The following is a 15,202-nucleotide window of genomic DNA, read 5'->3' as shown; positions in this document are numbered from 1 at the left end:
GTGTCTCCGGCACCCTACAAGCCAATCAGCATGAAAGGGGAAGGTGTTACCCACTGGGAAGAGTCTTCTGACATGCTTCCTTGTCCTTTCCTGCGGATTGGAGCCAATCAGAGTGAAAGGTGGTGAGTCAACCACTGAGAAGACTCTTCTCAGCAGCTAATGCTCTCCTCTTTAATGCTTATTGATTCCTAGGCATTATCAAGGATCTCATTCTCAACCCCACAGCAAAAAACCCAGGGAGGGGGCATGGCTGTGGTTAACATTAAGGGACTCTGCACTTCTGAATTTGCCACTATGCTACTGGGTATAGGAAAAAATAACAAAAGCCAAATGTATTGTAGGAAATCCATTCAGGTAGAAAAGAGCTACATCTGACTGATTAGGTAGGAGCTGGTGCAGGAGAGGTGTCTGGTACATCTGTGCCCCTCCTTGGAGCCATGCTGACCAGAAGAACCACAGAGGACTATCACAGAAGGAGCAGGAAAGGAGATGAGTTTCCCCTGAGAGTATCAGTTTACACCTGGAAGGAAAGGTCAGCTCAGGTGAGAGGGGGCAGAATGGTCTAGGAATCTAGGAGGACCCCTGTCTATGTACCCACTCCCTGGGTGGCATGCAATCCCCTCCCAGGCTTCAAGCTGAGTTGCACAGTCACATTTCCAGCACTCCCAAGCTACGGACCTGCTCCCTTTAGGGGAGTGCAACCCCGTCCAGGACAGGCCATCTCCCCACCTCCTGGACCTGAGAATTGGAACACGGAACACCTCTGTTTTTTCAGGTTTCAGGCTCAAGTTATTGGCCCACATCCAGCCCATCCAAGACGCATTTGTGTCTTGGGAAAGAGGTTTTGCAGCCCTCGTCTCTGCACGTCTGGCAGCAGAGCAGGGGTGGGTGGGGGCAGGCAGGAAGAGGAAACGGGGCCGGCTCTGTCGTTTGGCCCAGTGAGGCAGCAAATACTGAGAAGGTGCCAAGCATCAGGAAGTGGCTAAGCTTCGGTGCTACATGGCCCACAAGGCCACCCAAGCACCCCTGCCATACATCTGTTTGTGTGTTTGTTTCTTCCACTTACAACCCACTTTTTTCTCCAAGGAGCTCAAGGTGCCGTATGTGGCTCTCCCCTTCCCCATTTTATCCTCACAACAACCCTGTGAGGTATGTTAGGCTGGAGGCAGTGACTGGGGGGGGGCTGAATGCAAGGGAAGGCGTGCTCTGTGTTTTCTTCAATTCCAGCACTACCTGGGAATGCCAGGGATTGACCCTGGGACCTTCTGCCTGCAAAGCAGGGGCTCTGCCACTGAGCTACCACCCTTAGCTAATTCTCTTCACGCCGGCTGAACTATTTATTTATTTATTTCATTTATAGCCCACTTTTCCTCCAGTGAGCTCAGGGTGGGGCACAAACATGGGTCGCCCCTCCCAATTCTGTCCTCCCAACAACCCTGTGAGGCAGATTAAGCTGAGAGGCAGCGACTGGCCCAAGGTCACCCAGTGAGCTTCAGGGCTGAGTGGGGATTTGAGCCCTGGCCTCCCAAGTCCCAGTCTGACACTCTAACCACTACACCAACAGAAATTGCCCTTTCCCATGGCCAATATGGACACTAAGATTCAATGCCTTTATAATAGAAACATCTTCTATTGAATGGAGAAGAAAGTTAAAAACAAACAAAATACACATACTGGAATGGTGCGCCTGGGTGTGCTGTTTTGTCCTTTGTTTCAGGCAGCAAAATCCCTTGGGGCAGGCCCTGGAGTGGGTGAGGGAGGCCGCCCAGAGAGCTTTGGCTATGGGGTGGTGTGTGTGTTTGTGTGTGTGTGTATATAAAAATAAATAAATAAATAAAAGCATTTCCTCAGCATCTCTGGGTAAGGCTGAGAATGTCCCCTCCTTAAAACCCTGAGAGCTGCTGCCTTCCGGGAAGCCAGTGTAGACAATACTCAGCTGGACGGACCAAAGGTCTAAGGCCACTTCCTATATCCCCACTGAAACAGCTATTCATTTCGAAACATGAGGACTGGGATCTTTAGCTGCGTGGGGTAGGATGTGTCTCAAAGCATCTTACAATTTTTAAAAAGCATCCACTTCAAAATTTAAAATATATAAAAAAATAAAAGATTATTAACTAAAAGTGCTTGTCCTACAATAAAATTAAAATCTTATCTTTTTTTGACATATTTTAAATTTTGTATTGGATGCTTTTTAAAAATTCTTCAGGTGCTTTGAGACAAAGTTTTGTAGTATTATCTTTATGGGAAATGTGGTGTTGGAGGAGAGCTTTGCGCATACCATGGACTGCGAAAAAGACAAATAATTGGGTGTTAGAACAAACTAAACCAGAACTGTCACTAGAAGCTAAAATGATAAAATGAGGTTATCGTACTTTGGACACATCATGAGAAGACCTGACTTGCTAGAAAATAACGCTGGGCCTCTCAAGGCTATTATCATCGATTATGTTTCTGTCTAGCTGGAGGCTTTCCTGCAGATTAGTTGGAGAGACCCAAAGGACCAAAGAAAGGAGGAAGCAGAATGCAGTGCCTCCCAGGGGGGACGCTTAGGCGGCAGGAGACAGGCAGCAGCCATCTCTAAGCCCTCTTCGCCACCGCAGGTGAGGAAGTTGGGTGGCCATGGGGGAACTGAAGCCGAGGCGGTTTCCCGCATGCCATAGAGAAGATTGACTCTAAACTTTCATCCCGCCCTCAGCCCCACCTGAAACCTGTGGCCGCCTCAAAGAGGAATGGACAGCCAGACCTGCGCGGTACCGGCCTGCTTGCCTCCCTCCGGATGGAAAGCCAAACCAAAAGCTCCCCGTCCTCCATCTGAAACAAGGATCACTGACTGTTCTTTTGATGATTCAGAACTAACTTCACCATGGAACAAAAAGAAAATATAATTGACCAAGACGTTGAGCTGTCTGTAGTTCTTCCAGATGATGTAATGAAGTCTGTTACTGGAAGGGTCAACCCAAGGGCAACTGTAAAGCTACAGAGCAAAGATTCTGTGGTGAATATTAAGAAGATTAAGCTGACTAGGAATGCTTTTATAGTCACCTACGCACTCTACAAAGTTTTTATGTTATGTAGGTATTTAGATACCTCTGTGTTGCAGCTCTCAGGGTTTTAAGGAGGGGACATTCTCAGCCTTACCCAGAGATGCTGAGGAAATGCTTTTATTTATTTATTTATTTTTATACAAACACACACACACACCACCCCATAGCCAAAGCTCTCTGGGCGGCCTCCCTCACCCACTCCAGGGCCTGCCCCAAGGGATTTTGCTGCCTGAAACAAAGGGCAAAACAGCACACCCAAGCGCAGTGTGGCTTTTGCCCTACATGAATGTTTGCTATTTGTGAGTTAATCATTGCCTTGAGTAAACAAATATCTGAATTAGGGTTGCCAGGTTGAATCCCTGAGACTGATCCTGTATCTTTAGGAGAAGAGAAAGTCAGCCAAGTGCAGGTGTTCTTGCAACCCTGTAATGGGAAAAACCACAAGGTGGAATTCTTCCTTCCCCCTGCACAACTTTTAAAGATACAGAAGACCTCTTGGTTGCCAGGCCCGGCCTCCACCTTGTGGTTTTTCTCATTACAATGTTGCAAGAACACCTGCACTTGGCTGACTTTCTCTTCTCCTAAAGATATAGGATCAGTCTCAAGCCATGGACCTGGCAACCCTAATCTGAATGGATTAAAACCTCTGGACCATTATAAGCCATTCTAGAAAGACATCTTGACTTAATGTCTGGGAGCTGGAAAGTGGCATTTCTAACATGCAGTTTTTTCACCTCAGTGATGACTCAGGGTACATATTGTTTGTAATAGTTCTCTAATGTACAAAATTACAGTGAGACTATATTTGCTGTTTTTTTCCTTTTAATAATGTTATGTTATTTAATTTTGAGAATTGTATTATTTTATTGATGTATTATGTTCTATTGATGTATTGCTATATTCATGTTTTTTGTAAGCCGCCTTGAGGGCCTTTTGGTTATAAGGCGGGGTATAAATTTAATAAATAAATAAAAACAGAAGGGAGTAGAAATAGAGGAATGCCAAACAAGAGATGGATTGATTCCATCAAGGAAGCCACATACCTGAAATTACAAGATCTGAATAGGGTGGTTCACGACAGATGCTTTTGGAGGTCACTCCAATACCACCCTGAACCATCCTGTTCAGATTTTGTAAGTTCAGGTCTTTGGCTTCCTTTCCTTTGTTCTAACACCCAATTATTTGTGTATATCTGCCTTTTTCACTGTCCAACTTTTACATCCATACACAGAGATCAGGAATGCCATGGTCTGAATGATCCTGACTTTGGTGTTCAGTGACACATCTTTGCATTTGAGGACCTTTTCTAGTTCTCTCATAGCTGCCCTCCCCAGTCCTAGCCTTCTTCTGATTTCTTGACTATTGCCTCCATTTTGGTTAATGATTGTGCCAAGGTATTGATAATCCTTGACAAGTTCAATGTCATTGTCAATTTTAAAGTTACATAAATCTTCTGTTGCCATTACTTTAGTCTTTTTGACATTCAGCCGTAATCCTGCTTTTGTGCTTTCCTCTTTAAGTTTCATCAGCATTCATTTAAGATCATTACTGGTTTCTGCTAGTAGTATGGTATCATCTGCATATCTTAAATTATTGAGATTTCTCCCTCCAATTTTCATACCTCGTTCATCTTGGTCCAATCCTGCTTTCCGTATGATATGTTCTGCGTACAGATCAAACAAATAGGGTGATAAAATACACCCCTGTCTCACACCCTTTCCAAATGGGAACCAATCGGTTTCTCCATATTCTGTCCTTACAGTAGTCTCTTGTCCAGAGTATAGGTTGTGCATCAGGACAATCAGATGCTGTGGCACCCCCATTTCTTTTAAAGCATTCCATCATTTTCCATAATCTACACAGTCAAAGGCTTTGCTGTAATCTGTGAAGCACATGACGATTTCCTTCTGAAATTCCTTGTTCCATTCCATTATCCAACGTATGTTTGCAATATGGTCTCTGGTCCCTCTTCCTTTTCTGAATCCAGCTTGAACATCTGGCATTTCTCACTCCATATATGGTAAGAGCCTTTGTTGCTGATTCATAGGGTTGCCATGAGTCGTAATCTACTTGAAGGCACGTAACAACAACAATCTTTATGGAAGAGATCACAGTTCATTGGTATGTTATCTGCTTTGCATGGGGCAAAGTCCCAGCTTCAATCCCCGGCTGTAAGTGGAGTATCCCGGAGAGCAGCTGCCGAAGGAACAGAGAGTGGTGAAAAGGAGAACTTGGAGCAAAGTTCTTGGCGGCAAGATTGAGTGAAACCTGATCAGCCACTACCGCCCTGCCGTTTTGTCCTATTGGTTAGCCTTGGTCTTATTGGACAGCCTTGTCAGCCAATCCCGGCTCAGGGGTGGCTCCTGCGCCGTTTTCCTTTCGCTCTGAGCAAAGCAGCGACTCAGAGGGTTGTGCGCGCTTTGTTGCTGAGGTTGGCGAACGGGGCTACTCTGGTGAGTACCGGGGCGGAAGGGAGGATTAATTGGAGGGGGGGGAGGATTAATTGGAGGGAGGATTAATTGGAGGGGGGGGAGGATTAAATGGAGGGGGGAGGATTTGCACCCGGTTAGGGCTGTTGATGATGAGTGGGGGGCAAATCTGGTTTTTTCTGAGTTGCCTTTGCAAGACGCTGCCATTTGCAGTGTAACAGTCACTCCCTTTCCCCAGGGAATTTGGGAGGGGGTTGGAGTCTCCTGACAACGCTCAGTACCCTTCACAAATTACCCCCCTCCCGATACACCAGTGTGGTGAGGTGGTTGGGGCTTCTGACCTGGGAGACCAGGTTTCTTGCTGAACCATGGCTTCTGCAAGGACACTAACTTATAATTCTTTGAGGGTCAACGAGCACGTATAGATCGAGGTGATCCAGTGGACATAATGTACTTAGACTTTCAAAAAGCGTTTGACAAGGTACCTCACCGAAGACTCCTGATTAAGCTTAGCAGTCATGGAGTAAGAGGAGAGGTCCTCTTGTGGATAAGGAATTGGTTGAGTAGCAGAGAGCAGAAATAAATGGACAGTTCTCCCAATGGAGGGCTCCCCCAAGGATTGGTATTGGGACCTGTGCTTTTTAACTTAATTCACTGAGCTTAATTGGTGTAGCGGTTAAGGTGTTGGATTACGACCTGGGAGACCAGGATTCAAATCCCCACATAGCCATGAAGCTCACTGGGTGACCTTGGGCCAGTCACTGCCTCTCAGCCTCATGAAAACCCTATTTATAGTGTTGCCATAAGTCGGAATCGACTTGAAGGCAGTATGCTTACACTTCATTAATTTAATTAATTAATTAAAATTTATTTATTTAATTAATTAAAATTTAATTAATTAACTTGTTAATTAACAATCTAGAATTTAGGGGTGAGCAGTGTGGTGGCCAAGTTTGCTGGTGATCCTAAATTGTTCAGGGTTGTTAAAACAAAAAGGGATTGCAAAGAGCGCCAAAAGGACCTTTCCAAACTGAGTGAATGGGCAGTGAAATCGCATATGCAGTTCAATGTAAACAAGTGTAAAGTCATGCATACTGAGCTGGCAGTGACTGACCAGCAACAATGTTGATGCTGGTCACAGAGGGTTCAGTGTATGTGTTCCCAGGGCCTCACTCGCAGGCAACGTACACAAACGGTTTTCTCTGTGCTAGGAAACTGAAAGCCAGCTCAAAACTTTAGCAGAGGGTTTCAAGGAAATGAGAAGACTGCAGGAAACAGACAGTATGTTTTGGTCAAAAGAAGAAAAAAACGGATGCATCTTCTCAGGAAAAGGAGCTTCATTTATTAATTGCTACACAAATGTGTGTTTCATGCAGAGCTCAGGCGAGATTCCTCCGCTGGTTCCCCTCGCTCCGCTATAACAACAGAAGTGCAGCAAGAGCGATTCTGGAGCCCTGGTCTAGATGGGTCTGGTTCAGTGGTGCCTCCAGCTCCTTGGAGCAACTGCCCTCCTGTTGCTGATGGGCTGTCACGGTGAGTACCTCCAGGAGCTAATGTAACCCCCTCCCCTATGTGCAGGGGGAAGAGGGCAGAATTTGTGCCCAACATTTGACCTCATTTAAAGAATTGCTCTTTTTTTCAAAGAACAATTTTTAAATAATTTGTTGTTTTTGAAACCCTGTTAGAATCAGCACGACTCTTCTCTTTATACTCTCCTACTTGTAAAAGAGAGCCTATGGCCATACTATCCTGAATCTCGTCAGATCTCGGAAGCTAAGCAGGGTCAGGCCTGGTTAGTACTTGGATGGGGGACTGCCTCGGAATGCCGGGTGCCGTAGGCTTAGAGGAAGGCAATGGTAAACCACCTCTGAATACCTCTTACCATGAAAACCCTAAGAATACATCCAAAAAAGATTCACAGGGTCACCATAAGTTGTACTCGCTTTGAAGGCATATAACAACAACAAACTTGTAAAAGAGAGACCCCTCAGTTTGCACACCTGAATTAGAGTTAATGGGAGGGCAGATATGCATCTTTGCTGAGCTTCAGAACTCTTCATAGGGATCCTCTCTCTCTCTCTCTCCTTAAAGGCACCTCCGCCCACTCCCTAAGCATATCCTACTTGTTGGTATCGGAGCCTGACCAGAGTCTGCCCCAGTTTGTTGGCATGCTGTATGTGGACAACCAGCTCATTGGCCAGTATGACAGCGAAGTGAAAAGGGCCCTTCCTAAAGTCCCCTGGATGGGGAAGGCAGAGAAGGATGACCCTTATTTCTGGGACTGGAGCACCCAGAGAGCTGTCTCAGAGGAGTGGCGGTTCAGGGACGATTTGCAGGCCCTGCAGAAACACAACAACCACAGCAAGGGTGAGTGGAGGGTGGGAGAGGCAGGGGTTAAAAAGCCCCCTCCCCACTTGCGTTCTCTCTCAGGAAACAGGTGAGAGGCAAGCTGGGTTTTTTCTTTCACAAAAGCTTCCCTCTCAACACCTGATGATTGACTTCATCCTGAAGGGGGATTGGAGGGCTGGGACAGATATCTCCCTCTCACCTCGAGAGAAAAGATCCAGGGACTTGAGGACAGGGAATTATTATGATGATTTTCAAACTCCATCTCAGACGGGGGTTGTCAACAGGACACTCATGGCTTCAGTGGAATCCTTGAGGTCTTTTCCTGGTGCCCACAAAGGCTGTGAGCAACTCCCCCTGATCAAAATGCTCAAGAAGATCTTGTGCAACAGAGGAAATGTTGTTGTGATGGGTGACTTCAACTATGCTTGCAGAGACTGGCTACATATGTGTTCTGGTCATGACAAAGGGTGAAATTTCTAGAAGCCCTAAATGACTGCTGCTTAGAACAGTTGGCCATGGAACTGAACAGAGAGACAGCGACCCTGGACTTCATCTTAAGTGGTGCCCAGGACCTGGTGCGAGATGTAACTGTTGAACCAATTAGGATTATTGAATTAAATATACATGCAATTGGCCAATTAATTCAGTAGCGCTATTGAATTAAATGTGTGTACATGACCAATTGCCAAGAAAATCCAACATGATCACATTTGACTCCAAAGGAGGAAACGTCCCAATAATGAGTGGATTGGTAAAAAGGAAGCAGAAATGCAAAGTCAAGAGGATGAAATCACTCCAAAATGCTTGGGAGTTGCTTGAAAATGGGAAATGGACTGCCTTCAAGTCGATCCCGACTTAAGGCGACCCTATGAATAGGGATTTCATGGTAAGCAGCATTCAGAGGGGGTTGACCATTGCCTCCCTTTGAGGCTAGTCCTCCCCAGCTGGCTAGGGCCTGCTCAGCTTGCCACAGCTGCACAAGCCAGCCCCTTCCTTGTCCACAACTGCCAGCTGGGAGGCAACTGGGCTCCTTGGGACTATGCAGCTTACCCACAGGTGCACAGGTGGCAGGGCACATAACCCCTGAGCCACGCACTGTGAGGTGATCTTTAGCTGGCCTTTGACTCCCAGGAGACATGAGTGGGAATTTGAACTCACAGACTCTGGACTCCCAACCAGGCTCTCCTTCCCACTGTGCTATACCAGCTGTTGGGAGTTGCTTAAAACCACAATATTAGAAGCTCAGCTGGAATGTGTACCAGAGATCAGGAAAGGTCCTACCAGGCCCGAGAGCAGAGCTTGGAAAAGTTACTTTTTTAAACTACCACCAGCCCCAGCCAGCATGGCTACTGGAGTGGGCTGATGGGAGTTGTAGTCCAAAAAAGTAACTTTTCCAAGCTCTGCCCGAGAGGATGCTAGTATGATTAATGAGCAGAGTAAAAGAGCATTTAGAGGCAAGAAAGCTTCCTTTAGAAAATGAAAAGACATATACACATTTTAAGCACATCCAATGCTCATTTAAAGCACATGACTTCCCCCAAAGAGTCCTGGGAACTGTGGTTTGCCTCTCACAGAGCTGCAAATTCCCAGCAATCTTAACAAACTACAGTTCCCATGATTCTTTCAGGGGGAAATCATGTGATTTAAATGTGCTTTGGCTGTGCTTTAATTGCATGATGTGGATCTGCCAGGAGTCCTGTCGAAATGAGAACAAAAGGGAACACAAGCTTTGGCAAAAGAAATGCAAGCAGACAATAAAGGATGCTAAAAAAGAATTTGAGGAGCACATTATTAAAAACATAAAGACCAGTGTCAACAACAAAAGCGTTAAATAGATTAGTAGCAGGAGACCATTAGGGAGGCAGTTGAACCCTTGGATGGAAAGGGAGTCAAAGGTGTGCTAAAGGAAGATAATGAGATTGCAGTGAAGCCGAATGAATTCTTTGCATCTGTCTTCACCGTGGAAGATATAGGGCAGGTCCCTGTTGGAGGGGGAAGAGACTTGCATTGACAACAAGTGTATGGTCATATAGGTTACAACCAAAGCAGTTTCAGAAGGGTCTGACCTGGCTCCGCCTTTGTTATTTGTATACCTTTTTTGCCTTTTCCAGGGTTTCACACCTGGCAGCGTGGGAACGGCTGTGAGCTGAGCAAAGATGGGCGCAAGGGAGGATATTATCAGAATGCTTGTGATGGGAAGGACTTCATCAGCCTGGACATGGAGACCCTCACCTGGACGGCAGCCGATGTCAGGGCTGAGGTGATCAAGAGGAGGTGGGAGGCTATTGAATCCCTTATCCAAAGACGTAAAGACTTCCTGGAAAAGGAGTGCATTGAGTGGCTGCAGAGAATAGTGGAGTATGGCAAGGAGATTCTGATGAGGAGAGGTGAGGATGGAAGGAGACAAGCACTCACATACAGATGTGTCCTTCAGACTACAAGCGGGGCGGGGAATCGTAGTCTACAAAGGCTCCCCTATGTTAAGAATGATCTCGCAAGTAGAAAGCTAGCACAGCAAGAAGGGGGGGTCCTTCCTGATGGGCTGGTCCTCTACTTGTCTAGAGGTATTTTTTGTAGAGGAGACTAAAAAATATGGGAAATCCAGCTTTCAAATTTTCCACATGACACAAGCTAATTAGGAATTAGGGTGAATTCCTGTCTCTGCTTCTTCCTTTTAATTCCTCTGCTAAAGTCCTAGGTTTTTTCGTTGTTTTTTCCTAGTAGGTTCCAATCCTGCAGGAGGTAGGTGGAGGGGGAAATGGTGTCAAAAATAACCAGGAAGTCCCATCTCCAGGCAATGGAACTGTACCTCTAGCCCCGCTCTGTGCCTACCCTCTAACTGAACAATCTGTAAGCAGGGTCCAGCACAGGGCCGGAGAGTGGGGGGAAGCAGGGCCATTTGACCCGGACCTCAAGGTCAAAGGGGGCCGCCTCAGATTTAATTTTTTGACATTTGATAAGTTTTGCAACACCTTTTTATGTGCTTTGGACCAAAATTGGACACTCCCTTTCAGCTTAGGGCTGAGAATTTAAGCAAATAAGTGCTGTCATTTGCTAAAAGGCATTTTTGTAAACTGTCATGGATTGTTTTGTTTTTATGTGTTGCAATTTCATAATTGTTATTATGGCTGAGGGGCTCGAAAGGTGGAAGTAGCCTGGACCTCTCTGGGCCTCTGAGAGGGCCTATTTGTATGCAAGTGAAAGCATAATTGCTAAGGCTAGAGAATTCAGGGAAGCTAAGGCTGTGTTCCCCCTCCCTTGTCAGAGGCAGTATGCCTCTGGATATCAGTTGCTGGGAAATGTTTCAGTTTGTGCAAGACCATCAGGAATGGGAGATGGATTTGGTTACCACATGAGACTCTTCCTCCTGGTGAGGGGTAAACTAGGGACATCTTTGTGAGAGATAAACTTCAATTCCCAGAATTCTTTGGGGAGAATAATGTGCTTTACATGTATGGTGAGTATGCAGCCTTAGTTCTAAGTAGATGTGGATAGGACCAGGGGTGCAACAGACAGCCTCCCCCTTCATAATTACTGTCTGTTGTAATGGTGCATGGAATGGAGCCAGATGAGGGAAAGTGGAAAGGGGGTGTGACTGTGAGGGGGCATGGCTGTGAGTCTTGATGGGACCCTGCACTTCTGAATTTGCCACTACACTGCCGGCTAGTAGCCATTGATAGTCTTTTTCTCCATGAATTTATCCAGTTCTCTTTTCAAGCCCTCCAAGTTGGTGACCATCACTGCCTCTCATGAGAGTGAATTCCATTTGTTTAAACGTGTGAAGAAGGACTTTCTTCTGTCCATCCCTGAATCTTCCAATATTTAGCATCGTTGGATGTCCATGAGTTCTAGTGTGATGAGAGAGGGAGAAAAACGTTTATTCTGTTCACTTTTTCCATGCGATAACATGATTTTATACCCTTCTATCATGTCACCTCTTATTTGCCTCTTCTGTAAACTAAAAATCCCCAAATGCTGCCATCTTTCCTTATAAGGGAGTTGCTCCATCCCCTCGATCATTTTGGTTGCCCTTTTCTCTGGAATCGGAGCTCTTAGCGTGGCAACACGTACCCTTTGGAACTCCCTGTCATTAAATGTCAGGCAGGCACCATCTTCGTTATCTTTTTGGTGCCTATTGAAGATCTTTCACTTTCAACAATACTTTTTTAGTTGGCGCTTCTTATCCTAATCTGTGTCTGTGCTGGATTAGACATTGTTTTTATGTATGTTTTTATTCTTTACGTTTGCATTGTTAATCAGTTTGGGATGTTTCTGTGGAAATCGATTCATAAATGAAATGAATGAATGAATTAACCCTCATCGTGTTGTTTTCAGAGGCCCCAACAGTGCAGGTGACACGCAAGAAGGGGTTCAGTGACTTAGAGACCTTGGCCTGTCATGTCCGCGGCTTCTACCCCAAGGAGATCGATGCCGCCTGGAGAAAGGACGGGGAGATTGTGGAACAGGAGACTTTCCGCAGGGATGTCGCCCCCAACTCAGATGGGACCTACTACGCCTGGCTCAGCATCAAGATTGATCCCAAGGACAGGGACTGTTACCGGTGCCACGTGGAGCATGATGGCCTATCGGAGCCTCTGGATGTGGCCTGGGAAGAGCCTGGTGAGAGGCAGGAGGGGTTGGCTGGCTCTTTACGGTGGGTGGGTTTGTGGGCAGAGCAGAGATGACAATGTCTGGGAACTGCATTTTCACCCAGGGACAGGAGGAAGGATTATTCTCTTCTGTTCTGTAAAGCAACCTCAAAGGGCACAACAGTGAAGCCCAGTCCCTGAGAATATGAGAATTTGAAGGTGTGGTGATGGCCACCAACTTGGATGGCTTTAAAAAAAGAGAATTGGACAAATTCATGGAGGAGAAGGCCTTCAATGGCCGCTAGCCATGATGGTTTGTTCTACCTCTGCGGTTGGAGGCAGCACATGCCTTTGACTGCCAGTTCCTGGGAATCGCAAGTGGGGAGAGATGCTCTTGCGCTCAGGTCCTGCTCACGGGCTTCCCATTGGGGCAACTGGTTGGCTACTGTGAGAACAGGATGCTGGACTAGATGGGCCCTTTGGCTTGGTCCAGCAGCCAGGCTCGTCTTACGTTCCTGGTAGATTATGTACCCATTAATAAGATTCCCCTATCTTGAAGCAGATGGGGGGAGGGGTTTGGCTGCTAAGGGTGGGTGGGCCAATTTATTTTCAGAAGGGGAATGCTTGGTCCTCTAGGTTCTTCTTCTGGTTTGCAAATACCCCCCAAGTCATTGTTGGCTTTCTTTCTTCTATTTATTTGTGAACACAGAGCTTACAACCCCTGAATAAAAGCATAAGTGAGATAATGTAGCAAAATGGGGGGAGCTATGTGCGTCCCATAGACTGCAACACAACTGCCTGTTGAAACGAGAGGCAGTGAAATCCAAAGTAACCCCCCCCCCGAGTCACTCTCCGGTAAGCATGGCTGGGATTGCAGCTTTAAGGGCCCTAACTCCTGTTATAAATAGAGAGACTTTACAGACTACCCTCTAGGCCTGTGATGCTGGGCTCTGGAGGGCCTTGCTGGGGAGAGAGAGGCAATTTCACGGCTCCTGCTGCGGAGAAAGAGGCCTTCCTTCTCGGCACCTTCATCGAGATCACAACCGATGTGAAAAGTATTATGAAGGAAAAGGCCACACAGAGGATCTACAACAGCAAGAACTTTACTAACTAATGATATGAAGAGAAGGCAGGCCTGGAAATTGAAACTGCCACAGCCTGGGGCTGACGCAGCCGTTCCTGGTATGGCAAGCCTGGAGGGCCAATACTCTACATAATGAAGCTTGCGTCTATCAGGACAGGCTTCCCTGCAGTGGCTCTTGCGAAGCTTTATGCTCGCTCAGCACTGTGCCCCAACCCAAGACAGGGATGAGGAAGCGGCTCTTGTGAGGCTCTCCCCCGTCTGCTGTAGCTTTGCTAACTTGCTGATGTACCCCTTCTTCCCAATCATGTCAAAGCCTCTGCCAACAAAGGAGTGAGTTTTTGAGGAGTGCCCATCACTCATTTACCATTCCAGTCTCAGTGAGGCTCATTGTGGGAGCCATCATGGGGGCCCTTGCTAGCCTGTTGGTGGTGGCTGTAATCCTCTTCTACATCAGGTGAGTAAAACTATCCAGGTAAATCCAGGTTTTCTCATCTGGGATGCACCTGAGGGTTGTGTAGTTCAGTGCCCTGGATGATCTTTCAAAGCCGGGACTGTTTGGGGGCTCACAAAGTTTGGGGGTGGCGAGCCTGTCCCCCACTTCTGCTGGTTCTCGTGGGAGCCGGACTGGCTAGGCTGGGAGGGGTGGAGAGGGCACAGCTGTGACATACTTCGAAGCCCACTTCCCCAGCACTGCAAATGCAGGACTTTTGCAGCTGGTCAGGCAAGAGTTGTGATGCGTTTGATGAGAGGTTTCCATATCTGGCTCTGTTGGGATAGACGAGGAGAGGACCATCTGGCTTCCATGCACTGTTGCTCTGAGATTGATTTGTGTAATTGATTTTCATCAGCTGATGGCAAACATATGTGATTGATCTGAGCAGGTGGGGAAGGAGAGAGTGCTGGGGGTGGTGTGGGTGGAGGAACAGAGGGGGACTCTGGGAGATGACGGGCCGTGCTCCACAACGCAAACACCAATGCTGACTTAATATTTATTTATTTGTTTATTCATTACATTTATACACCGCCTTTCTTTTCATGATAGAAACCCAAGGCGGCTTACATATGGTTCCCATGTGGTCTCCCATCCATGCACTGACCAGACCTGACCCTGCTTAGCTTCAGCGGGGTCCTGGCCTCATGTGCCTTCAGACCATAATTTTTGTGCTGAGGTCCATCCTGCGAGCTTCCCATCGAGGCATCCCGCTGGCCACTGTGGAAGCAGGCTGTGGGATCAGATGGACTGCTGGCCTGATCCAGCCAACCAGGCTCTCACGGTCTTATGTCAATTCTTCTGTCTTTTCCTCTTTCTAGGAAGCCACCAGGCTCTGCCCGAAGCCATCAGAGGTTCGCCAGAGTTAAGTGCCGCAGCAATCCTAACCCAGAATTAACCTGAGAGTAAGCCCGTTGAATTCAATAGGACTTACATCTGAGTAGACATGGCTAGGATTGTGCTCCATGTAAGAGTTTGTGCAGGGGACAGGAGGCACCTGTCTTGGCTAGGAAGAAATTCTGTGAATAATATTGAAGAGAGAGAGACCATGTTGACCCTAGGATTTAGATGGTAAAGTGTGACCCGAGTGGAATCCAGATGTGGGTGGGGACTCTACCTGATGATGTAGCCTCCAGGACTGTGGGAAGGACAATGGCGGCTGGTAGTGGCTCCATCTCAGTGGAATCCACTCTGGGGGCTTCCTGGAGCCGGCC

At 46.9% G+C, this 15,202-nt stretch overlaps 1 protein-coding gene across 1 annotated transcript in view; it reads left to right on the top strand.

The window, feature by feature from the left end:
• The first annotated feature begins 3,428 nt into the window (after positions 1 to 3,428).
• LOC133378954 (uncharacterized) overlaps positions 3,429 to 15,202 on the top strand; it is a 56,408-nt gene continuing 44,634 nt past the window's right edge. The window contains exons 1-7 of the mRNA XM_061613565.1: positions 3,429 to 3,798; positions 5,095 to 5,500; positions 6,853 to 7,009; positions 7,568 to 7,843; positions 9,937 to 10,212; positions 12,161 to 12,445; positions 14,810 to 14,882. Of these exons, the coding sequence (XP_061469549.1) occupies positions 6,940 to 7,009; positions 7,568 to 7,843; positions 9,937 to 10,212; positions 12,161 to 12,445; positions 14,810 to 14,882 (980 nt within the window). The 5' untranslated portion in view covers positions 3,429 to 3,798; positions 5,095 to 5,500; positions 6,853 to 6,939. The remainder of the gene's footprint in view (positions 3,799 to 5,094; positions 5,501 to 6,852; positions 7,010 to 7,567; positions 7,844 to 9,936; positions 10,213 to 12,160; positions 12,446 to 14,809; positions 14,883 to 15,202) is intronic.

The sequence above is a fragment of the Rhineura floridana genome, chromosome 3, assembly GCF_030035675.1.
Source record: "Rhineura floridana isolate rRhiFlo1 chromosome 3, rRhiFlo1.hap2, whole genome shotgun sequence".
Taxonomy (NCBI): domain Eukaryota; kingdom Metazoa; phylum Chordata; class Lepidosauria; order Squamata; family Rhineuridae; genus Rhineura; species Rhineura floridana.
The sequence above is the reverse complement of the archived record's forward strand: the minus strand, read 5'-3'. Positions and strand labels throughout refer to the sequence as shown.